General features: G+C 41.4%; 1 protein-coding gene across 2 annotated transcripts in view; it reads right to left on the minus strand.

Moving 5' to 3' along the window:
• Positions 1-13620: 13620 nt before the first annotated feature.
• The window catches only part of LOC124794141 (serine/threonine-protein kinase VRK1), a 286964-nt gene continuing 274824 nt past the window's right edge, over positions 13621-25760 (minus strand). For both annotated transcript variants that reach the window (XM_047258076.1, XM_047258075.1), the window contains exon 8: positions 13621-14520. In XM_047258076.1, the coding sequence (XP_047114032.1) occupies positions 14129-14520 (392 nt within the window). In that variant the 3' untranslated portion in view covers positions 13621-14128. The remainder of the gene's footprint in view (positions 14521-25760) is intronic.

The following is a 25760-nucleotide window of genomic DNA, read 5'->3' on the forward strand; positions in this document are numbered from 1 at the left end:
CATCACCACTGCTGAAGCCCAGGCTATCCGTGATCTGAAGGCTGACCGATCCATCGTCATTCTTCCGGCGGACAAGGGTTCCACAACTGTGGTACTTGATCGTCGGGAGTATGTGGCTGAGGGACTGCGTCAGCTTTCAGACAACACTACTTACAAAGTTTGCCAAGGCAATCCCATTCCTGATGTCCAGGCGGAGCTTCAAGGAATCCTCAGAACCTTAGGCCCCCTACAAAACCTTTCACCCGACTCCATCAACCTCCTGACCCCACCAACACTCCGCACCCCTACCTTCTACCTTCTTCCCAAAATTCACAAACCCAATCATCCCGGCCGTCCCATTGTAGCTGGTTACCAAGCCCCCACCGAACGCATCTCTGCCTACGTAGATCAACACCTTCAACCCATTACATGCAGTCTCCCATCCTTCATCAAAGACACCAACCACTTTCTCAAACGCCTGGAATCCCTACCCAGTCTGTTACCCCCGGAAACCATCCTTGTAACCATTGATGCCACTTCCTTATACACAAATATTCCGCATGTCCAGGGCCTCGCTGCGATGGAGCACTTCCTTTCACGCCGATCACCTGCCGCCCTACCTAAAACCTCTTTCCTCATTACCTTAGCCAGCTTCATCCTGACCCACAACTTCTTCACTTTTGAAGGCCAGACATACCAACAATTAAAGGGAACAGCCATGGGTACCAGGATGGCCCCCTCGTATGCCAACCTATTCATGGGTCGCTTAGAGGAAGCCTTCCTGGTTACCCAGGCCTGCCAACCCGAAGTTTGGTACAGATTTATTGATGACATTTTCGTGATCTGGACTCACAGTGAAGAAGAACTCCAGAATTTCCTCTCCAACCTCAACTCCTTTGGTTCCATCAGATTCACCTGGTCCTACTCCAAATCCCATGCCACTTTCCTTGACGTTGACCTCCACCTGTCCAATGGCCAGCTTCACACGTCCGTCCACATTAAACCCACCAACAAGCAACAGCACCTCCATTATGACAGCTGCCACCCATTCCACATCAAACGGTCCCTTCCCTACAGCCTAGGTCTTCGTGGCAAACGAATCTGCTCCAGTCCGGAATCCTTGAACCATTACACCAACAACCTAAAAACAGCTTTTGCATCCCGTAACTACCCTCCCGACCTGGTACAGAAGCAAATAACCAGAGCCACATCCTCATCTCCTCAAACCCGGAACCTTCCACAGAAGAACCCCAAAAGTGCCCCACTTGTGACAGGATACTTTCCGGGACTGGATCAGATTCTGAATGTGGCTCTCCAGCAGGGATACGACTTCCTCAAATCCTGCCCTGAAATGAGATCCATCCTTCATGAAATCCTCCCCACTCCACCAAGAGTGTCTTTCCGCCGTCCACCTAACCTTCGCAACCTCTTAGTTCATCCCTATGAAATCCCCAAACCACCTTCCCTACCCTCTGGCTCCTACCCCTGTAACCGCCCCCGGTGTAAAACCTGTCCCATGCACCCTCCCACCACCACCTATTCCAGTCCTGTAACCCGGAAGGTGTACACGATCAAAGGCAGAGCCACGTGTGAAAGCACCCACGTGATTTACCAACTGACCTGCCTACACTGTGAAGCGTTCTATGTGGGAATGACCAGCAACAAACTGTCCATTCGCATGAATGGACACAGGCAGACAGTGTTTGTTGGTAATGAGGATCACCCTGTGGCTAAACATGCCTTGGTGCACGGCCAGCACATCTTGGCACAGTGTTACACCGTCCGGGTTATCTGGATACTTCCCACTAACACCAACCTGTCAGAACTCCGGAGATGGGAACTTGCCCTTCAGCATATCCTTTCTTCTCGCTATCCGCCAGGCCTCAATCTCCGCTAATTTCTAATTTCAATTTGCCGCCGCTCATACCCCACCTGTCTTTCAACTTCATCTTTGCCTCTGTACATCCGCCCCGACTGACATCTCTGCCCAAACTCTTTGCCTTTACAAATGTCTGCTTGTGTCTGTGTATGTGTGGATGGATGTGTGTGTGTGTGCGAGTGTATACCTGTCCTTTTTTCCCCCTAAGGTAAGTCTTTCCGCTCCCGGGATTGGAATGACTCCTTACCCTCTCCCTTAAAACCCATATCCTTTTGTCTTTCCTTCTCCTTCCCTCTTTCCTGACGAGGCAACCATTGGTTGCGAAAGCTAGAATTTTGTGTGTATGTTTGTGTGTCTATCGACCTGCCAGCGCTTTTGTTTGGTAAGTTTCATCATCTTTCTTTTTAGATATATTTTTCCCACGTGGAATGTTTCCCTCTATTATATTCATATCATTAATTTGAAGCCAACAATCACGTTTGTTATTGTTATCGTTATTGTTATTGTCACTGTTACATTTCGAAGTCTTTTCTGTCGTCTTATTTCCTCCTTCTGTTTTTGCCAGCAGTTTCACTTTCTATTCACCTTCTCCTTTTTTACCGTAATCCAGTATACAATTTTATCCCGTCGATATACACTCAATAATACGTAATAATACGTAAATCACTTCGAAACCATAACCAAAAAAATTTTTTTTTCCGCTTTGCTGCTATAAAATCCACCGTTTCCAGTCCACAAACAGTTCCTTTTAGCTATTAAACAACCCTTTCGGCAGTTTTAATAACTTTTGCTTTATTTCCATTTCCGTTTTTCTCACATCACCGATCATTTTTAGCCGCTTCCCACAGGTTTTAACGTCATTATTTCTTCATCAAACAATTGTTAGCTTCATTTCCATAATCTGCCACCACCAAACCACTCCTTTTAATACATCCTCACGTAGTTTTTTCGAAATTTTCCCGAATTTCTCCACCCTTTAACGTGTTTTGGCGGCAACACAACCACCTAACCTTTATGCACATCATTATCTACCTACACAAGTTCACCACAGGATCAACATAGCCCAGCCCTAACCAACCCTTTTTCGCCTTTTTTCACACCAGATCTCCATTTGCTTTCTAATTTTACCTTTATCTCTCCCCATATATTTTTTCATATTTATTTTCATTTTCATTTCAGCCTCGTGTTCCACTTTCCACCTTCTAGTACCATGTCACCCTCACAACACCTTCACAACGACCCCATTAAGTTTTATTTACATTCCCTCCGCAAACATGCCTTCGCCCTAGCCAGATTACACTCCCATATTTTATTTTCTCAGGCTTGTCTGACATTTGGCATCACCCCCAAAGGCCTCACACTTAAAGTTCCCATCTCTGGCTGCAACCCTTCTTTCCATCAGTCCCTATACCAGTTCCAAACCAAACAATCCATTGCCCTCACCCACCTAATCCTTCACCTACACATCCACTCAGCCAATCAACACGCCCATCAACTCCTATCCTTTATAAAAATCCTCAATCTTTCCTCTCCCACATCCACACCTGTTGTTCAGAGCATCCTCCTACAGGCCAACCGCAAATTAGAGCAGCATGCCACCCTCCACCTTAAAAAACTATCCAATCTCCTGGTTTCCCACCTCCGGAAAGGCAACTCACTCACCCTTCACAACCTTTCCAGCAAACCTCAACCTCCTCTCATTGCACACAAACCCAGTCTCTCCCATCTACTCAATCTCCCACTTCCAGCTCCACTCCCTCCAAAACCTCAAAATTCCAATCAACGCAATCTGGAACCACAACACCCCAATTCAGTAGTTAACCTTTCCTCCAAACCTCTCTCCCAATCCGAAACCTCTGTCCTATCCAAAGGCCTCACCTTCAGCCCCACTCCCAGATTTAACCAAACAGCCCTCGTCAAAGATTTACTGTCCTACACCCGTACTCTCTGCTGGAAATATCACTTTGCCACGAAGAAAAATGATCCTAATCCTACTCCTAATGATCCAACTCCCCAAGACACTATCCAAATTGAACCATGCCTGGAACAGTTCCGTCCTCCGTCACAGTGGGACCCACCTCCTCTTCCTCAAAATCACCCTCTCCTAACCTTCCAGGAATTTCTGACTTCCAGCCTTGCCTCTCAATCCTTCTTAAAAAACCTTAATCCTACTCCCAACATCACCACTGCTGAAGCCCAGGCTATCCGTGATCTGAAGGCTGACCGATCCATCGTCATTCTTCCGGCGGACAAGGGTTCCACAACTGTGGTACTTGATCGTCGGGAGTATGTGGCTGAGGGACTGCGTCAGCTTTCAGACAACACTACTTACAAAGTTTGCCAAGGCAATCCCATTCCTGATGTCCAGGCGGAGCTTCAAGGAATCCTCAGAACCTTAGGCCCCCTACAAAACCTTTCACCCGACTCCATCAACCTCCTGACCCCACCAACACCCCGCACCCCTACCTTCTACCTTCTTCCCAAAATTCACAAACCCAATCATCCCGGCCGTCCCATTGTAGCTGGTTACCAAGCCCCCCCGAACGCATCTCTGCCTACGTAGATCAACACCTTCAACCCATTACATGCAGTCTCCCATCCTTCATCAAAGACACCAACCACTTTCTCAAACGCCTGGAATCCCTACCCAGTCTGTTACCCCCGGAAACCATCCTTGTAACCATTGATGCCACTTCCTTATACACAAATATTCCGCATGTCCAGGGCCTCGCTGCGATGGAGCACTTCCTTTCACGCCGATCACCTGCCGCCCTACCTAAAACCTCTTTCCTCATTACCTTAGCCAGCTTCATCCTGACCCACAACTTCTTCACTTTTGAAGGCCAGACATACCAACAATTAAAGGGAACAGCCATGGGTACCAGGATGGCCCCCTCGTATGCCAACCTATTCATGGGTCGCTTAGAGGAAGCCTTCCTGGTTACCCAGGCCTGCCAACCCGAAGTTTGGTACAGATTTATTGATGACATTTTCGTGATCTGGACTCACAGTGAAGAAGAACTCCAGAATTTCCTCTCCAACCTCAACTCCTTTGGTTCCATCAGATTCACCTGGTCCTACTCCAAATCCCATGCCACTTTCCTTGACGTTGACCTCCACCTGTCCAATGGCCAGCTTCACACGTCCGTCCACATTAAACCCACCAACAAGCAACAGTACCTCCATTATGACAGCTGCCACCCATTCCACATCAAACGGTCCCTTCCCTACAGCCTAGGTCTTCGTGGCAAACGAATCTGCTCCAGTCCGGAATCCTTGAACCATTACACCAACAACCTAAAAACAGCTTTTGCATCCCGTAACTACCCTCCCGACCTGGTACAGAAGCAAATAACCAGAGCCACATCCTCATCTCCTCAAACCCGGAACCTTCCACAGAAGAACCCCAAAAGTGCCCCACTTGTGACAGGATACTTTCCGGGACTGGATCAGATTCTGAATGTGGCTCTCCAGCAGGGATACGACTTCCTCAAATCCTGCCCTGAAATGAGATCCATCCTTCATGAAATCCTCCCCACTCCACCAAGAGTGTCTTTCCGCCGTCCACCTAACCTTCGCAACCTCTTAGTTCATCCCTATGAAATCCCCAAACCACCTTCCCTACCCTCTGGCTCCTACCCCTGTAACCGCCCCCGGTGTAAAACCTGTCCCATGCACCCTCCCACCACCACCTATTCCAGTCCTGTAACCCGGAAGGTGTACACGATCAAAGGCAGAGCCACGTGTGAAAGCACCCACGTGATTTACCAACTGACCTGCCTACACTGTGAAGCGTTCTATGTGGGAATGACCAGCAACAAACTGTCCATTCGCATGAATGGACACAGGCAGACAGTGTTTGTTGGTAATGAGGATCACCCTGTGGCTAAACATGCCTTGGTGCACGGCCAGCACATCTTGGCACAGTGTTACACCGTCCGGGTTATCTGGATACTTCCCACTAACACCAACCTGTCAGAACTCCGGAGATGGGAACTTGCCCTTCAGCATATCCTTTCTTCTCGCTATCCGCCAGGCCTCAATCTCCGCTAATTTCTAATTTCAATTTGCCGCCGCTCATACCCCACCTGTCTTTCAACTTCATCTTTGCCTCTGTACATCCGCCCCGACTGACATCTCTGCCCAAACTCTTTGCCTTTACAAATGTCTGCTTGTGTCTGTGTATGTGTGGATGGATGTGTGTGTGTGTGTGTGCGAGTGTATACCTGTCCTTTTTTCCCCCTAAGGTAAGTCTTTCCGCTCCCGGGATTGGAATGACTCCTTACCCTCTCCCTTAAAACCCATATCCTTTTGTCTTTCCTTCTCCTTCCCTCTTTCCTGACGAGGCAACCATTGGTTGCGAAAGCTAGAATTTTGTGTGTATGTTTGTGTTTGTTTGTGTGTCTATCGACCTGCCAGCGCTTTTGTTTGGTAAGTTTCATCATCTTTCTTTTTAGATATATTTTTCCCACGTGGAATGTTTCCCTCTATTATATTCATATCATTAATTTGAAGCCAACAATCACGTTTGTTATTGTTATCGTTATTGTTATTGTCACTGTTACATTTCGAAGTCTTTTCTGTCGTCTTATTTCCTCCTTCTGTTTTTGCCAGCAGTTTCACTTTCTATTCACCTTCTCCTTTTTTACCGTAATCCAGTATACAATTTTATCCCGTCGATATACACTCAATAATACGTAATAATACGTAAATCACTTCGAAACCATAACCAAAAAATTTTTTTTTTTCCGCTTTGCTGCTATAAAATCCACCGTTTCCAGTCCACAAACAGTTCCTTTTAGCTATTAAACAACCCTTTCGGCAGTTTTAATAACTTTTGCTTTATTTCCATTTCCGTTTTTCTCACATCACCGATCATTTTTAGCCGCTTCCCACAGGTTTTAACGTCATTATTTCTTCATCAAACAATTGTTAGCTTCATTTCCATAATCTGCCACCACCAAACCACTCCTTTTAATACATCCTCACGTAGTTTTTTCGAAATTTTCCCGAATTTCTCCACCCTTTAACGTGTTTTGGCGGCAACACAACCACCTAACCTTTATGCACATCATTATCTACCTACACAAGTTCACCACAGGATCAACATAGCCCAGCCCTAACCAACCCTTTTTCGCCTTTTTTCACACCAGATCTCCATTTGCTTTCTAATTTTACCTTTATCTCTCCCCATATATTTTTTCATATTTATTTTCATTTTCATTTCAGCCTCGTGTTCCACTTTCCACCTTCTAGTACCATGTCACCCTCACAACACCTTCACAACGACCCCATTAAGTTTTATTTACATTCCCTCCGCAAACATGCCTTCGCCCTAGCCAGATTACACTCCCATATTTTATTTTCTCAGGCTTGTCTGACATTTGGCATCACCCCCAAAGGCCTCACACTTAAAGTTCCCATCTCTGGCTGCAACCCTTCTTTCCATCAGTCCCCATACCAGTTCCAAACCAAACAATCCATTGCCCTCACCCACCTAATCCTTCACCTACACATCCACTCAGCCAATCAACACGCCCATCAACTCCTATCCTTTATAAAAATCCTCAATCTTTCCTCTCCCACATCCACACCTGTTGTTCAGAGCATCCTCCTACAGGCCAACCGCAAATTAGAGCAGCATGCCACCCTCCAACTTAAAAAACTATCCAATCTCCTGGTTTCCCACCTCCGGAAAGGCAACTCACTCACCCTTCACAACCTTTCCAGCAAACCTCAACCTCCTCTCATTGCACACAAACCCAGTCTCTCCCATCTACTCAATCTCCCACTTCCAGCTCCACTCCCTCCAAAACCTCAAAATTCCAATCAACGCAATCTGGAACCACAACACCCCAATTCAGTAGTTAACCTTTCCTCCAAACCTCTCTCCCAATCCGAAACCTCTGTCCTATCCAAAGGCCTCACCTTCAGCCCCACTCCCAGATTTAACCAAACAGCCCTCGTCAAAGATTTACTGTCCTACACCCGTACTCTCTGCTGGAAATATCACTTTGCCACGAAGAAAAATGATCCTAATCCTACTCCTAATGATCCAACTCCCCAAGACACTATCCAAATTGAACCATGCCTGGAACAGTTCCGTCCTCCGTCACAGCGGGACCCACCTCCTCTTCCTCAAAATCACCCTCTCCTAACCTTCCAGGAATTTCTGACTTCCAGCCTTGCCTCTCAATCCTTCTTAAAAAACCTTAATCCTACTCCCAACATCACCACTGCTGAAGCCCAGGCTATCCGTGATCTGAAGGCTGACCGATCCATCGTCATTCTTCCGGCGGACAAGGGTTCCACAACTGTGGTACTTGATCGTCGGGAGTATGTGGCTGAGGGACTGCGTCAGCTTTCAGACAACACTACTTACAAAGTTTGCCAAGGCAATCCCATTCCTGATGTCCAGGCGGAGCTTCAAGGAATCCTCAGAACCTTAGGCCCCCTACAAAACCTTTCACCCGACTCCATCAACCTCCTGACCCCACCAACACTCCGCACCCCTACCTTCTACCTTCTTCCCAAAATTCACAAACCCAATCATCCCGGCCGTCCCATTGTAGCTGGTTACCAAGCCCCCACCGAACGCATCTCTGCCTACGTAGATCAACACCTTCAACCCATTACATGCAGTCTCCCATCCTTCATCAAAGACACCAACCACTTTCTCAAACGCCTGGAATCCCTACCCAGTCTGTTACCCCCGGAAACCATCCTTGTAACCATTGATGCCACTTCCTTATACACAAATATTCCGCATGTCCAGGGCCTCGCTGCGATGGAGCACTTCCTTTCACGCCGATCACCTGCCGCCCTACCTAAAACCTCTTTCCTCATTACCTTAGCCAGCTTCATCCTGACCCACAACTTCTTCACTTTTGAAGGCCAGACATACCAACAATTAAAGGGAACAGCCATGGGTACCAGGATGGCCCCCTCGTATGCCAACCTATTCATGGGTCGCTTAGAGGAAGCCTTCCTGGTTACCCAGGCCTGCCAACCCGAAGTTTGGTACAGATTTATTGATGACATTTTCGTGATCTGGACTCACAGTGAAGAAGAACTCCAGAATTTCCTCTCCAACCTCAACTCCTTTGGTTCCATCAGATTCACCTGGTCCTACTCCAAATCCCATGCCACTTTCCTTGACGTTGACCTCCACCTGTCCAATGGCCAGCTTCACACGTCCGTCCACATTAAACCCACCAACAAGCAACAGCACCTCCATTATGACAGCTGCCACCCATTCCACATCAAACGGTCCCTTCCCTACAGCCTAGGTCTTCGTGGCAAACGAATCTGCTCCAGTCCGGAATCCTTGAACCATTACACCAACAACCTAAAAACAGCTTTTGCATCCCGTAACTACCCTCCCGACCTGGTACAGAAGCAAATAACCAGAGCCACATCCTCATCTCCTCAAACCCGGAACCTTCCACAGAAGAACCCCAAAAGTGCCCCACTTGTGACAGGATACTTTCCGGGACTGGATCAGATTCTGAATGTGGCTCTCCAGCAGGGATACGACTTCCTCAAATCCTGCCCTGAAATGAGATCCATCCTTCATGAAATCCTCCCCACTCCACCAAGAGTGTCTTTCCGCCGTCCACCTAACCTTCGCAACCTCTTAGTTCATCCCTATGAAATCCCCAAACCACCTTCCCTACCCTCTGGCTCCTACCCCTGTAACCGCCCCCGGTGTAAAACCTGTCCCATGCACCCTCCCACCACCACCTATTCCAGTCCTGTAACCCGGAAGGTGTACACGATCAAAGGCAGAGCCACGTGTGAAAGCACCCACGTGATTTACCAACTGACCTGCCTACACTGTGAAGCGTTCTATGTGGGAATGACCAGCAACAAACTGTCCATTCGCATGAATGGACACAGGCAGACAGTGTTTGTTGGTAATGAGGATCACCCTGTGGCTAAACATGCCTTGGTGCACGGCCAGCACATCTTGGCACAGTGTTACACCGTCCGGGTTATCTGGATACTTCCCACTAACACCAACCTGTCAGAACTCCGGAGATGGGAACTTGCCCTTCAGCATATCCTTTCTTCTCGCTATCCGCCAGGCCTCAATCTCCGCTAATTTCTAATTTCAATTTGCCGCCGCTCATACCCCACCTGTCTTTCAACTTCATCTTTGCCTCTGTACATCCGCCCCGACTGACATCTCTGCCCAAACTCTTTGCCTTTACAAATGTCTGCTTGTGTCTGTGTATGTGTGGATGGATGTGTGTGTGTGTGCGAGTGTATACCTGTCCTTTTTTCCCCCTAAGGTAAGTCTTTCCGCTCCCGGGATTGGAATGACTCCTTACCCTCTCCCTTAAAACCCATATCCTTTTGTCTTTCCTTCTCCTTCCCTCTTTCCTGACGAGGCAACCATTGGTTGCGAAAGCTAGAATTTTGTGTGTATGTTTGTGTTTGTTTGTGTGTCTATCGACCTGCCAGCGCTTTTGTTTGGTAAGTTTCATCATCTTTCTTTTTATATATATATATATATATATATATATATATATATATATATATATATATATCTCAAAAAACAAAGATGGTGTGACTTACCAAACGAAAGCGCTGGCAGGTCGAAATACACACAAACAAACACAAACATACACACAAAATTCAAGCTTTCGCAACAAACTGTTGCCTCATCAGGAAAGACGAAAGGATGTGGGTTTTAAGGGAGAGGGTAAGGAGTCATTCCAATCCCGGGAGCGGAAAGACTTACCTTAGGGGGAAAAAAGGACGGGTATACACTCGCACTCGCACACACACACACACACACACACACACACACACACACACACACACACACACACACACACACACACACATCCATCCACACATATACAGACACAAGCAGACATATTTAAAGACAAAGAGTTTGGGCAGAGATGTCAGTCGAGGCGGAAGTGCAGAGGCAAAGATGGTGTTGAATGACAGGTGAGGTATGAGTGGCGGCAACTTGAAATTAGCGGAGATTGAGACCTGGTGGGTAACGGGAAGAGAGGATATATTGAGAGCAAGTTCCCATCTCCAGAGTTCGGATAGGTTGGTGTTGGTGGGAAGTATCCAGATAACCCGGACGGTGTAACACTGTGCCAAGATGTGCTGGCCGTGCACCAAGGCATGTTTAGCCACAGGGTGATCCTCATTACCAACAAACACTGTCTGCCTGTGTCCGTTCATGCGAATGGACAGTTTGTTGCTGGTCATTCCCACATAGAATGCATCACAGTGTAGGCAGGCCAGTTGGTAAATCACGTGGGTGCTTTCACACGTGGCTCTGCCTTTGGTCGTGTACACCTTCCGGTTACAGGACTGGAGTAGGTGGTGGTGGGAGGGTGCATGGGACAGGTTTTACACCGGAGGCGGTTACAAGGATAGGAGCCAGAGGGTAGGGAAGGTGGTTTGGGGATTTCATAGGGATGAACTAACAGGTTACGATGGTTAGGTGGACGGCGGAAAGACACTCTTGGAGGAGTGGGGAGGTTTTCATGGAGGATGGATCCCTAAGGTAAGTCTTTCCGCTCCCGGGATTGGAATGACTCCTTACCCTCTCCCTTAAAACCCACATCCTTTCGTCTTTCCCTCTTTCCTGATGAGGCAACAGTTTGTTGCAAAAGCTTGAATTTTGTGTGTCTTTCGACCTGCCAGCGCTTTCGTTTAGTAAGTCACATCATCTTTGTTTTTTGATAAATTTTTCCCACATGGGTTGTTTCCCTCTATTATATATATATATATATAAATTAATAGAGGGAAACATTCCACATGGGAAAAATATATCTAAAAACAAAGATGATGTGACTTACCAAACGAAAGCGCTGGCACGTCGATAGACACACACACACACACACACACACACACACACACACACGTGTATGTTTGTGTTTGTTTGTGTGTCTATCGACGTGCCAGCGCTTTCGTTTGGTAAGTCACATCATCTTTGTTTTTAAAGACAAAGACTTTGTCTTTAAATATGTCTGCTTGTGTCTGTATTTGTGTGGATGGATATGTGTGTGTGTGCGCGCGAGTGTATTCTCGTCCTTTTTTCCCCCTAAGGTAAGTCTTTCCACTCCCGGGATTGGAATGACTCCTTACCCTCTCCCTTAAAACCCACATCCTTTCGTCTTTCGCTCTCCTTCCCTCTTTCCTGATGAGGTAACAGTTTGTTGCGAAAGCTTGAATTTTGTGTGTATGTTAGTGTTTGTTTGTGTGTCTGTCGACCTGCTAGCACTTTCATTTGGTAAGTCACATCATCTTTGTTATATATTATATATATATATATATATATATATATATATATATATATATAGAGAGAGAGAGAGAGAGAGAGAGAGACTGATGACTATGTGCACTTCTTATTTTGTCTGTGGGGCAGCTAAAAACTGTGACAGGACCTCAGTTTTCAGGATACTTAAGTCGTACTTTAACAAAGCAGACGGATCCTTTCCATCTGTTATATACCCTCCAAAACTATTATATGTTTCAAATTTTTCATGATATCGTAGATAATGTTATTTTTATGGAGTACCCTAAAATTCCAAATACTGACTCCTTAACCAACTTCATTTTATTGTCTGTTGTGTGCCTTTGGATATCAGGAGTTAATGACTGACTAGTTACCCTAAAAATCACAATAATTACGAAACACAAGCACTTTCAGATTTCATTATCATTGTTAATTTGTAAACATATATCTGACTACCAACTTCTTGATAAAGTACATGAAAAAGATATTTCAATAACTACAAAATATATACAGCGAATGACGAAAATGTGTAACTCTTGCTTCACTTGGTTTCAGAGTAACATCCTTATTGAAAAGATTGTTACCAAAATAGGATCCCATACTGAGTTCAATTAGCCTGTGTAATTCAATAGAAATCATTTCTGTATCTAAAAGCCTTCATTTTTTAAATTATTGTCAACTCACAAATGGAAGTTGTGGACCAGTATGTGAAGAGTTGTGAAATTTGCAAGATCTATATCTGTAAATACAGGCAAATATATTGCAGATAATGTACCATAATTTGTCTTGATTTCGCATCTGAGAGTTTATTAAATAATTCGGAGACTATTGTATATGATTGCTTGAACAGTGAATGTGTAATTAGTGTCATGGACTGTGCCAAACTTCAATATTCTCACTGTGACAGTACGGTCAAACTATGAACTATGTTGTCTCCAATATTTACTTATTGTGCACATATTTTTTGTGTTGCCATGACTGTTAGACATCAAGGACAGTGATTTAAGAACTTCATTCAGTGACTGCATCAATTATGTGTGTTCACCCCACATGAACTTTTGTGAACAAATATGTCTCTGTTAGATTTCAATCAAATTATATCACATTACTACTCAACCAAAATCCAGCTATATTCCTTTTTGATAGCAATTTGCTGCTGTTAAAGAGTTGCATTAAGAGAAATGGACATTAGTGAATGACTATAATTATGTAAATGAGTGCTACTGTTATAATACACAAGTACAAATACAGGACTATCACACAAGGAAATAAAAAAAGCTACTCACCATAAAGGTGATACGTTGAGCTGCATACAGGCACAACAAAAAAACACTATCTTTTTGTTGTGTATGTCTGCAACTCAACGTATCATCTTTATGGTGAGTAAAAACTTATCCTTCTCATAATACTGTTGATATTACAACATGGACTTTCCATTATTTAAAATGAAAGCAGGTTTCACATGATTTCAAAGGTTAAAAATCAAATTAAATACTTGGACAAAAAGACAATATTTTTATTAGGCACCGTCTAAAGTACAAATATGCCACAAATTTTATAAACCTATGATTGAATTAACAAAAAGTACAGTTTTATTAGGAATACAAAACATAATACCTGCTAAACTCAAACATAAATCTATATTTTAAGACATAATACTTCAAAAATACAAGTATGCGATGTAAATAAAATCATTCTTACCGCGAAGAAATCTTGTCACAGAAATAGATCTGTGAATGAGTGTGGCTTAAGTGTCACTGCAAATAAGCAGCTCACTCTATGGTTCTGAAGTACTACGTACAATCAGGTTAACTTTGTGGAAGGAATGAAACAGTTGTTTATAATATTAATTTTGAAAAAAAAATGACTATTTAAGATTAAAACTTATTAAAACCATTTAGAATAAAGGAGAACACAATAAAACATCCACTTTAATTATGGTTTTTGTCTCCTATTTGCAATACAAAAGAGCTTTACTTATAATTTTTCAGCATTTATAATTAATGATTTCTCTTTCCAGACCTTGATTTGGGCTTTGATACAACATAGTTATTAGCTTCACTGTCACTAGAGCTAAAATCCATTTCTTCATCTGACATGTCATGAACATTTCTGGCTTCACGATTGTTTTTTCTTTTAGATATTGCTATTCTCTTCGGAGAGTCTTCATCTGACGACGGTGATGAAAGAACAACTTTAGCACTTCTTTTAGTGTTACGAACAGGCTTCTTTGGCTTCTGTTCAGAAGTAATACTGAATTCCAATTTAACATTCTGCAGTGAGCCTAAACACTTTTTCAGTCCATCTTTAAAAATTTTGCGGCATAAATCGTAGTTTGGACACTCGTCTGGAGCAAGTTTCACAATGTATGCAAAATATTCCACCAAAGGCTCTGAAATAAATTATTAATTGTATGAAAAGGAAATTTCAGACAAAAACATTCTAAAATTGTGAAACAGAATTGCTGGCCCATATTTACCTTCAGGATGCAAATATTTAAGCACTGATAGGGGTCCACCTGTCCTGGGGTCTGAGTGACCTCCCCTCCCCTTTTAAGCCTTCCCCAACCTATCCCTCTCTCCTACCCAAGGAAGGAATTAAGAGTTCCAAAAGCTAGTGTAATGTTGTGTACTTTTACATGTGTCTATTGACATTACTAAATGTGTTGACTCCTGAAGTAATAAGTTGGCCTGCAATTGTGTCAAATAATAATTATCAATTTTTTAGAAACTTGATGCAATTAAATTTAAAATTACATAAATTTTTCATTGTTAATAATAAATGAAACTAAAGTGAATAACAAACAATAATGAAAGAATAATAAAACGTTAAAAATCACTGAGTTTTAGTATTAATTACAAAATGAATCTGAATTATTATGGAAACTACTAAATATGGCCAGCAGGAATGTAACTTCCTCTACTGAGTTGTCCAGGATCAAGGGAATTGCACTTAAGGTATAATCTACACATGTACAGTTACACATGACTAAGTTAAAGCGCCCCATATGTCCATAACTTACAATTCTTTAATAACAACAATAATTTTATTCCTTTGATTCTTGAACATACAGATGAAAACATTCTGCTTGGGAAATTTTTGAATGTGAAAAAATTTCCTGCTGCATTCAAATAAAAATAATGACAACAAGGGTGTATTTTGTGAGAGCAATGTTATAATACCATGTTAATAACATACGAAGATCATTCAAAGGAACAAAGTAACAAACTTTGAATATCCTGGCAACGCTCTTGACTGAGCTGTAGTCATGTAGCAGAATACCGGAAGCTACTATTCTTACCACCTTAGCAAATGCAGGAGAGAAGACAATAGCATGAAATTTAATGCATGTACAGGCAAGTGATTTAAATTTATATGCCTAATTCGTGTATTATTGCAACTGTTTGTTGACTGAATATGTGTTTTCTTTATTTCGTGTTAAGACCTAGGGTGATGCAATATGCTGATGGTAGAGTCTTCGCTGTTCTTTGCTGTTGTGGCCAGAGATGCTGAACTGCCCATTGCTACAACTTGAAGTGATGGCCAGTTGACAGTGAGAAAATCTTGCTGGCAACTGCTGCGAAACTGTGGTTATATCAGGTGTCAACTGATACTATTGTAATAACAAACAAATAAAAATCTAACAGTAACTGTAACCAAATTGTAATGATCTAGTAGTTAATCTGTGATGTTCTGCTATTAATGACGTATTTCTATGTAATTAGAAGGCAATAGTAATTTTATTTACAAGTAGCTCCGTCTGGACAAGCATTGCTGTGGGTCAGTCTGGTTAAATTGAAAACTGCTAAATATGTTTGGGAACTGGACATGTCCTAAATTCCTCTTCCCCCTCTGTCCATCAACCCCCCCCCCCCCCTCCCCATCCATTTTCTACTATCTCCTCTCTTTGTGCATCACTTCCTCCTCTCTTTCTCTGTTAATTTTGTTCCACCGCCTCTCTCAATCTATTCCTATAGTAGTATTCTAATCCTAACCCCATAAGCCACAAATACAACTTTCCTGTTCACTAACAATGTTTCACTATAGCCTACATGTGTCCAAATGTTTATTACGGTAAAGTGTGAAAATTTGAAGCAAACCGGTCAAGTGCTTCTCCAGATTTTTAGTAACATTGTTTCCTCTCTTTGTATTGCATATATATTTATATATTGCATACATTGAAAATATATAGCCTATGTTTGTCTGAAAGTTCACAAGAAAAACAAACAAGGAAAATGCTGGATGGAGTAATGACAACTATCATTGAATGTTCATAAATTTTAAGTAAATCTGTCAGGAACATTTTGAGATTTTTGGTAACAATGGTTTCCCTTCTCTCTCTCTCTCTCTCTCTCTCTCTCTCTCTCTCTCTCTCTCTCACACACACACACACACACACACATCCACTGTTTGAACACATACATATTTTTATATATTTCTCCTACAATCATTGCACCACATCTACATTTTTATATTATATTGGGCATCCCAGAATGCACCTGAAAACACGTGCAATTCGAAAGCAACCAAGTGTCAAAATTTCAAAGCAATTGGTGACAAATTTTCAGAGACATGATTTTGTACAAATGAACATTTGCATTTTTATTTACACAGAAGGAAGATACAACAGTCTACACGGTGTTTATATATGCAAGCAGTAGAAGAAATTCTTCAGCCATACAAACATTTTGAGATTACGATCAAAGTCTGAGATAATTAAATTTTTGTATGTTCTTCATCAATTACAGACTCAGACTTTTTATCTACTGAACTGCCATCTCTAGAGAACAAGTTAACAGATTCTCTCTCCAACCCTTTCCCCCTCCCCTTCCCTTCCCAAATCAAGTCTCAAAAAATGGCTCTGAGCACTATGGGACTTAACATCTGAGGTCATCAGTCCTCTACAACTTAGAACTACTTAAACCTAACTAACCTAAGGACATCACACACATCCATGCCCGAGGCAGGATTCGAACCAGCGACCGTAGGGGTCATGTGGTTCCAGACTGAAGCGCCTAGAACTGCTCGGCCACGCCGGCCAGCCAATCAAGTCTCATTCCAATATTAAGGTTCTGCTATTTCAAGAAAGAAATACTTTAAGTGTTTGGTGTTACTAGTGCTCTGGTTAAATGAAATCTGAACACAGTTCTTCAGACCAGCAGCTGGTGACACATGCACACAGGATGACAGGAGACTGAAAGAGATTGGAGAGTGCACTGAAGAGAGCTGAACCGAGCTGAGAGTGGGTCTGGAAGAGCATCCTGCGGCCACTGATGACTGAGCAAGATGAATCTGATGCTGCTGTTCCAAGGGCTAGCGAGCAGACAATGCTTGCTACAGATGATGACGCTGAAGCCAACGAGACATTGTAACATGGTCGTGGTGGTAGCTGGGTGCATCCGCTGTCTGGCGATGATGATCTACACTGTTTTCCAGCCAACAGGCAACAATTAATTTATAACGTGAGTTCATATTGGCAGTGAAACAGTTGTATGGCATTGTGTAAAACTATAATGTGAAGTGTTGTATGTGCCCAACAAGCTATCATGCTGATTTTACATTATATTACAAACATTCTAAACTATAATTATCTATCAAACTGGATGAAAATTTTGAGAAGGTTAAAAAATAAATAAATAAAAATTTAATTCACAGCTAAACAGGCTGCAGATACAAAAATGGAATGGAATAAACAGATTGATGATCTGAGTGCAAGGGTAGGCAATTCTGGGGACAGAACTGATAACACACATTCACAATTAAAAAAGCTCCATTAAACTCCCAATTCTTCAAATGTATGATTACCACTTTAATGTGTAAAATATTTGCCTTTAAGCAGGTAAGCAAGAAAAAGCTTAGGAAACATTTGAAATTATGCTTAAAATTTGTTGGATGTCACTAAGTGCTCCAATTATGAAACACTGGATGAATATAAACTGGGCAATTTGCATTCCATTTCAAGCAAAAGTAGCTTTTCACGCATCTAAATGTTTATGACGTTATATCTCTTTAACTACATGGTGTACAAAGGTCAGTGGTATATGTTGATACAGTCTGAAAACAGGGTTGCAAGTAGCGTTAGTAGTACAGAAGTAATAAATGAAAACATCATGCCAGATGCTGAAGTTAAACTGCAGGAAACAGTGAAAATGTAGCAAGTGATAATCGCTTTTCCTTCCATCATCTTGCTGGGAATGGCATTGAAAAAAAGTTTGATAAAGGTTTGAAATTATGCATAAAATTGGTTGGAAGTCGCTCAGTGATCTTGCTCTCAAATACTGGATGAGTGAAGTTCATGTATTTGCACATCCTAAGTCACACTGTCTCCAGACAAACACACTGTTTCTACCTATAGCACCTGTCTTACTGTGTCACACTTTTAACATAAGACTACGCATCTTAATGAGCAGATTTAACAGCATTTTAAATTTTTAAAATTTGATCAATGATTATGCGGAATATTTCAGATCAAATTTTTGTTGCTCCTTCGCTGCAAATAGTATCGGGTCCCAGGTAGCATTTTAGTAATTAATTACTTGCGAAACAGGATATATTAATGTTAAGTGAACAGATAGGGAATTTAAAAATACAAATGGAAGATGAAATCAACAAAAACAATGTTATATTAAGAAAAGAGATTTTTTACAAAATTAATTTAGTTCTTAAAGAGTTTCTGGTGTACATCAATGAAGTATCGTCAGGTGTCAGAGGGCAATTGGAAAAACAAAATATGGAATTTAAAACCATATTTAGTCTTACTGACGGAGGGGGGGTAGTCAGAAAATTTAAAATTCAAGAAGGTACAAAAATACCGTAATGTGCTGTGTGTCTCACAGACCAGTGCAAGCAAAGAGTGTTCATATTGTGAGGAAGACCACTGATTAGAAAAAGATGCACTGTTTGGACGTTTAGAGCTGCAGAGGGCTATTTGCAAGAGGTATGCAAATGGGTCTCCGAGTTTTTATACAGAAGTGTCTGCCTGTTATGATAGAAGTAGTCAAAATTGAAAGTGCACTACATTTTCCACATGGTATTGGAGAACCACTGGAACACACAACAAAACAAGTGTCCGACGCTAGTGAAAATAAGCGACATTCATGAAGTGAATGGGGGAAGAGTTTAGCTTAGCAATCAGTAATTATATGGCAAGTCATTTCCCAAACAGAAGGGGAATTACATTATCATATACCTGATAACCCTCACATGGGAAGATAAAGGAGGAACCAGTTTATGGCAGGGCATTTAGAGGCAGATGAAGTGTCCTTCATACTTACCAGATCCTGGCCCTTATACTAAAAAGATGGGGAGGATTTAGAAAATATTTTGAGTGGCACCTGAATCAAATAAAGTTTGTAGTGAACCTATTAGCAAAAATCATAATACCACAGTACTTATTAGCAGAATGCTCGTGTATGTTTGAGAGAGAGAGAGAGAGAGAGAGAGAGAGAGAGAGAGAGAGAGAGAGACTGGAACAGAATGGTCAAGGGCTAGTGCTGTACTTAGCTACCTGGAATAATTAGACATCTTGTATAAAACTAAAGAAGATGGCAGATTTAGAAACAACTGAGAAGAGTATGGTAAGGGCAGTAACAGAGAGCAGATGAGGAATAATGACAAGAGTAGCCAATATAGCCAGGTTACAAGACAAAATCCTGGTGCCTGGGCAAAAGAAGGTAACAGGAACGGTTCGAAAATGTGTAAAAAAACAGAGGAATCGATTCGTATTTGAAAATCCACAGGGAAGTGATTATTGAAAATTCAGAAGACTAATGACATCCCAAGATTAGCACCATGCTCTGTGACAGAATACAGTGAATAACAGTCAGCCTAAAGTTATAAACTTTATAGGATACAATGAAAGGAGCAGCTTACAGAAAAAGCTGCTAATGGAAATATTTAAGATACATGGGTGAACATTATTCTATATTCTGGAAGTGATGTTAGTATTGTTGCCAAAGAACTTACCAATTGTGGGAGTCAAAGTTGTAGGTACCACAGGGGCAGATTAAGTTATGATAGATGTCACTAACCTTTGATATAAATAAGAAAGTAGTTGCCACTTCTTTTCTGGTGGAGCAGAATTTAAACATTTCACTATTATCATTGATTGGCTATGAAAATACAATGCCTTGCTAGATTTCAACAACCTCTCTGTGAGCCTACAAAGCTATGATCAGGACTTGATTATTTTCTTTGTTAGTTCATAAGAAGAACAGGTTACACTGGATACCAAAGTTCAGGTGGCTGTTTCAGTGTACTTACTTTTGGAAACACAGACTAGATATCATAGAAGTGACAAATTATTCTGTCAATAGCAAACAGCAGGAAATAATCAAACATAACAAGAATAGTTCACTAAATAAGGATGGAAGGAATGAATTAAAAGAACTGTTCAAATTTGGCACCATATTCTCTGATGAACCCGAAGTTATCAGGGGATAATATGTAAATTAAAATCAAGAACCCAGAATGGGTCCTTTACCAATAGCTTTAAAAGAAGCAGCTGAGAGAGAAAGTGCAAAAATGGTAGATCCAGGAATTATTGAAAGATTAAAAAGTGCTTTTAATAATCCACTATTAGCTGTAAGGAAACCAGGAGAGGGTGTATGACTGGATCTTGCTGCTAGAACACTAAATTAAATTATCAAAATGGAAAGAGATTGCCTTGTCCTTACGGAAGAAATTTTAATTAAACTTAAAAGGGCAAAATCTATTAGTACCATGGATTTTACAGTGAGCTATTGGCCAGAGACTTTGCATCCAGAGTCAAGAAAGTATTTTTCCTTTCTGAAAGTAGATCCTACCAATCCACGGTGCTAGCTACCCTCTGGTTTAAATACAAGGGTTGAATGAAAAGTAATGCCTCCACCTTTGTTAACTAGGTTTGGATGGGAATATTTTAATAAATCAAACACAGAAATAATTCTTAGAATGTGATCTTTAATTACCAATATTCACTTTTCCACATAATCGCCAGCCAACTGGATACATTTCTGCCAACGACGAACAAGTTTTCTGACGCCGTCACAGAAGAAGTCGACACACTGTTTCTGCAACCACAGTCTCTCAATTATCTCAACATCTTCATCAGGAACATAATGATGTCCCCGCAGATCATCTTTCATTATTAGGAACAGGTGGAAGTCAGACCGTGCTAAATCTGGAATGTATGGAGGGCGCAAGACAGTGGTGAGTATCCATCGTGCACAGATCTTCCGATAGCCAAGAAAAGCAATAATGTGATCCACATGTTCTTTTGAAATGCTGATTGTGCTTGCTAAATCAACCTGAGAACATTTTGCTTGTGAAACTTGGTGGTTGCTGTCACAGGACACCCAACCCTTTGTTACGCAGGTCACGTTCCCCCAACATCTTTAAACTTACTTGCCCAACAATGCACTGTACTCACATCAACACAATCACTATAAACTGGTTTCATTCTCTGATGAATCTGTCTTTGGGTGACACCCTCTGCTGTCAGGAATTCAATGACTGCACTTTGCTTAAATCGCATTGACCAACCGTCTGTGCAGGGCTTTATACTTTACACTGTAACAACACAACTGTTCAATGGTAAGGCTTCCCGCCAACAGGAGCTATAGAGAAGAGACTGTGGAACAAGCCAGTACCTGCCGCATACCAGTGCTGCCAAGAGTTGAAGAGTTACGAAGGTGGAGGCATTACTTTTCAGTCAACCCCTGTATTTCACTTGCTGTTTTCATTAAAGCGTTAGACTGAGCTCTAGTGGGACGGCTATTACAAAAATTGATTCTTTATGTTAACAATATTTTAATAATAAATCAGACCTAGAATGAACATTTAGTAGTATTAAAGGCAGTAATCATTAAAATGAAAGAGAAAGTAACCACAATTAAGTTGTCCAAATCCTTTTTTGGAAGGTGTGAAGTGAAATTTCTATGTAATATTACAGACAGTAGAGGGACTTAACCTGACGCATTTCATGTGTAGGTGATTTCTCAGTGTCCTAGCCGAAGAAACAGGGAATGAAGTCACTTTTGGGAAAGGTAGGATTTTTTTAGGAATTTTTATCGAGAACCAACTCGAGTGGTCCGATATTGCTACACTTAGTCAAACAACTTAATTGGGGAAAGAAGGAGGAGGAAACATTTTAACAGCATAAAGAGAGACCTAATAAATGCTCCAATTTTTTTCCACCCTAGTCTTGAGTAAGTGTTCAAGATGCAAGATATGTTATGGATTATGGGAGAGGTTGTGAAATTTTCTGGCAAGATATGTTTTGGATTATAGGAAAGGTTGTGAAATTTTCCAGGGGGAATTAAGTAATAAGGAAGGTTTAAACCATTTAACTGTTTTTGCAAGCCACATTTGAAATAAACGTGAGAGAAACTACTACACAATGGAAACGAAAGACCATGGAGTGGTGCACGGATTTAAAAGATTTCGGTGAAGGAAAACAACAATTTATATGGACCATCAAGCATTAATGTTTCTGATGAGCTGTTGCTTGTTGCATCAAGATTGGTGCAAGGGATACACTACCTTCAAGAATTTGGATTTGAAATGTATTACAAAAAAGGTTCATACAGTATTAATCCTGATGCCTTGTCTCGGCATCTAACAGGCATCAGTTATACGAAAACTGCTGAACGATTGGGTGCAGAATATCATATCTACTTTTTAAATACTGGAGTTCATTGCCTAAAAGTAAGAGAGCTTGCTGCTGCCACAAAATCCAAACAGATCAATGATTCACAGTTAAGAAAACTAATTCAGACAGTAAGGAAAGTGTTAGACATGAAAAATCCACCTCAACAATAGATCATGTATAAAGATATGCATTATTGGAAAATTTCCTATCTAGAAAGCCCTTAAAAAATTTTAAAACTTTATTCAGTAGTCAAAGAATTAATTATGTATATAGATTATGGCCTAAACATCTGAAATTGTATACATTAAAGAGGACCACTGTGCAGGGAGTAGTTTGACATTTAACTTGCAACTACCTTGTGCTTTCGCAAGTGCCTAAAGGATTACTATTTGATAAAGGCATGCATTTTTAAATAACCAGCTGAAAATGATATTACATCAATACGACATTAAACACATACTAATATCTGAATATATTTCACTTCTGAATCCTGTGGAGTGCGTGACGAAAAAATTACGCTGTCTCTGTAGAACATACTGTTCCGCAAAACATTCCAGGTGTGCCATCTTAATGCACCAATTAAAGAAAATTTTGAATGAGGTGCCTCAGTCTAGCACAGGGTTGACTTCCTTAGAGGCAGTAGGCGAAAAGGTAATGGGTTAGCCATTACTGTCATTAATAGCATGGCCACCTAATGAAGGTGATCCCACAAAGTGACTTCATGCATGACTGTTTGGTCCAAAATGCTGAACAGAGAATGTCTAAAACACAACTAGTATGCTAGGGAAACCCATATTTCAGGTAAGAGATTTAGTAATGGTCAAAACTTACCCCAAAAGTGCAAATCATAAAAAAAAAAAAATCAAAGAAATTTTTTATCTATATGACGGTACACTAAAAGTCCATAAGATCCCACACCCCAAAGCCTTACTGCTGAAAGAAAATCTCTGGAGTTATAAAAGGTTGGTACACCAAGGACCAAGTGAAACTATTTTTTCAAATGAACTGCAAACATCATCAAAGTGATACAAGAACTACGGTTTTTTAATCATTTTGTAAGACCTATACTGGCTAGAAGGATAGTATTTTTTATATTTTTGTACACCTTTTACTAATAGAGGTAATTCATTGTTGACTAACAGGTCAACAAAGCTAATTAATTATTAGAGTGACAAGTTATGCGAGCAAGGAGTTGTAATGAGATGATGACCTAGTTCGTAGAGTAAAAGAAGAATAATATACTGGTAAGGTGTACTTGCTCTTAGGTGCACTTAGAGTTGACAATTCATAACTGTCCATGAAGAGCTGGATGTGGAGAGAGTGTAATAATAATTGTGAATAATACTGTGCACGATTTTTCATTTGAAACGAAGGTAACTGGTGAGAGGCTTTGTTTTGCACAGTGTTATGTTATCATCAAGTTATAGCCACTTCTTTGTGGAAGAGAGAAAATACTTTTTAGGAATAAGTTTTATAAGCAGTAAACAAGGTAATTAAAAGGATTTTACTTTCTCAAGGAAGGTTTATGAAATGAGGCACCCACAATTTGGGTAGTATCTCTCATTGAAAGGAAAATGATTAATGATGGTGTGGGAGGTGAAACACTGAAATATTGGCAGCCTTCGGACCAAGAGTCAGTTTCAAGTTGAGACTTACATGAATGCATATTCGGTTGATGGCAGACCAAGGGCATCTTGGCAGAAATGATCATGTGGAGGTAGTGTTAGTTGTCACTACAGTGGATGCTAAAGCAAGTTCTTTGCCAGCATTATTCAGGTAATTTTGTACCAAGAGCTGCTAGGGCAGGGTACTCCAAACCTCCTGGTGTAACAAAAGCTTCACAAAATTGAGTATACCATGTAGCATCACAAAAATCTTAGAGACCACACAACTTCAGAGAGGAAAGTTTTTATATGTACCTGCTGTTCTCCGGCCACAAACATAATTAGGTAATACTATCAAATGATGGCATCAGAGTATCGTTATGCTCATGAGCTACTATAATAAGGTTATTTAGAACTGCATATGTCACAATTAGGCTTGGAGCTACAGAGAGACTGCCTTATGTCTATTTGCAATATTGTTGCAATAAATGCTTGGGTGAGCCACATAGCATCCCATTTATTTCATGAATGGTGCCATATATCAAAATGAGATTTTCCTGAATTAATAATATGCTGATGGGCACGTGATATTTTGTACGGATAACGCTCTAAACTCCGGTATCAATCAAGATACTGAAAAAAGTATGTTTCTTCTAATGGGATCATATACTTTTCACAACTGCATTCAACCTCTTGGAAAGGCAACTGCAGTGATACAGCACTTGTTAATACTGACATTGAAATCTTCCGCAAAAGAATGTGAGAAATATTGTACAAGTGAAAGCCATGTCGGTCAGAATTGGCTAATACGTTGGAAATACGCTACACCAGGCTATGATGTCATATCAAGCATTTTGACTGTAAACTTGTCTGCATTGCAGAACTAGCAGGGACTGTGTTATCTATTGGCTGATCATTTCTGTCTAAAGTTTCCTTGCATGCAGACACATACACCAATAAGAAGTTAGACATGTTATTTTTACATGGCAAATGTCAAAGAAATGCGGTTGATGTGATACAGCAGTATAGGGATGTCTATCCTGACCGTTGCTATCCATTGTGCCGGGCACATGGACGAATTATTAGGTCTAATATTGCGAACAGGCAGCTTCGACGCCAAACACAGGACGAGGAGGAAGACTAACTGACTGAGCACATGAAAAGCTGCTCTGGCTTATCACTCTGTGTGGTGGCACGAGACATATTGGCAACAAATGAAGGATCAGCCAGATGTGAGTCATTTGCATCTTGTAACAACCTAAATTCCACCCTTATCATCTGTCACTACATGAGGCACTCAGAGGACATGACTTCAAAAATCGCATAGAATTTTGTCAGTTTGTTCTCCAGTGCTAGCAAGAGACATGTTTTTCCAATGTGTGCTCTTTACTGATGAAG

The sequence above is a fragment of the Schistocerca piceifrons genome, chromosome 1, assembly GCF_021461385.2.
Source record: "Schistocerca piceifrons isolate TAMUIC-IGC-003096 chromosome 1, iqSchPice1.1, whole genome shotgun sequence".
In the NCBI taxonomy this organism is placed as follows: Eukaryota; Metazoa; Arthropoda; class Insecta; order Orthoptera; family Acrididae; genus Schistocerca; species Schistocerca piceifrons.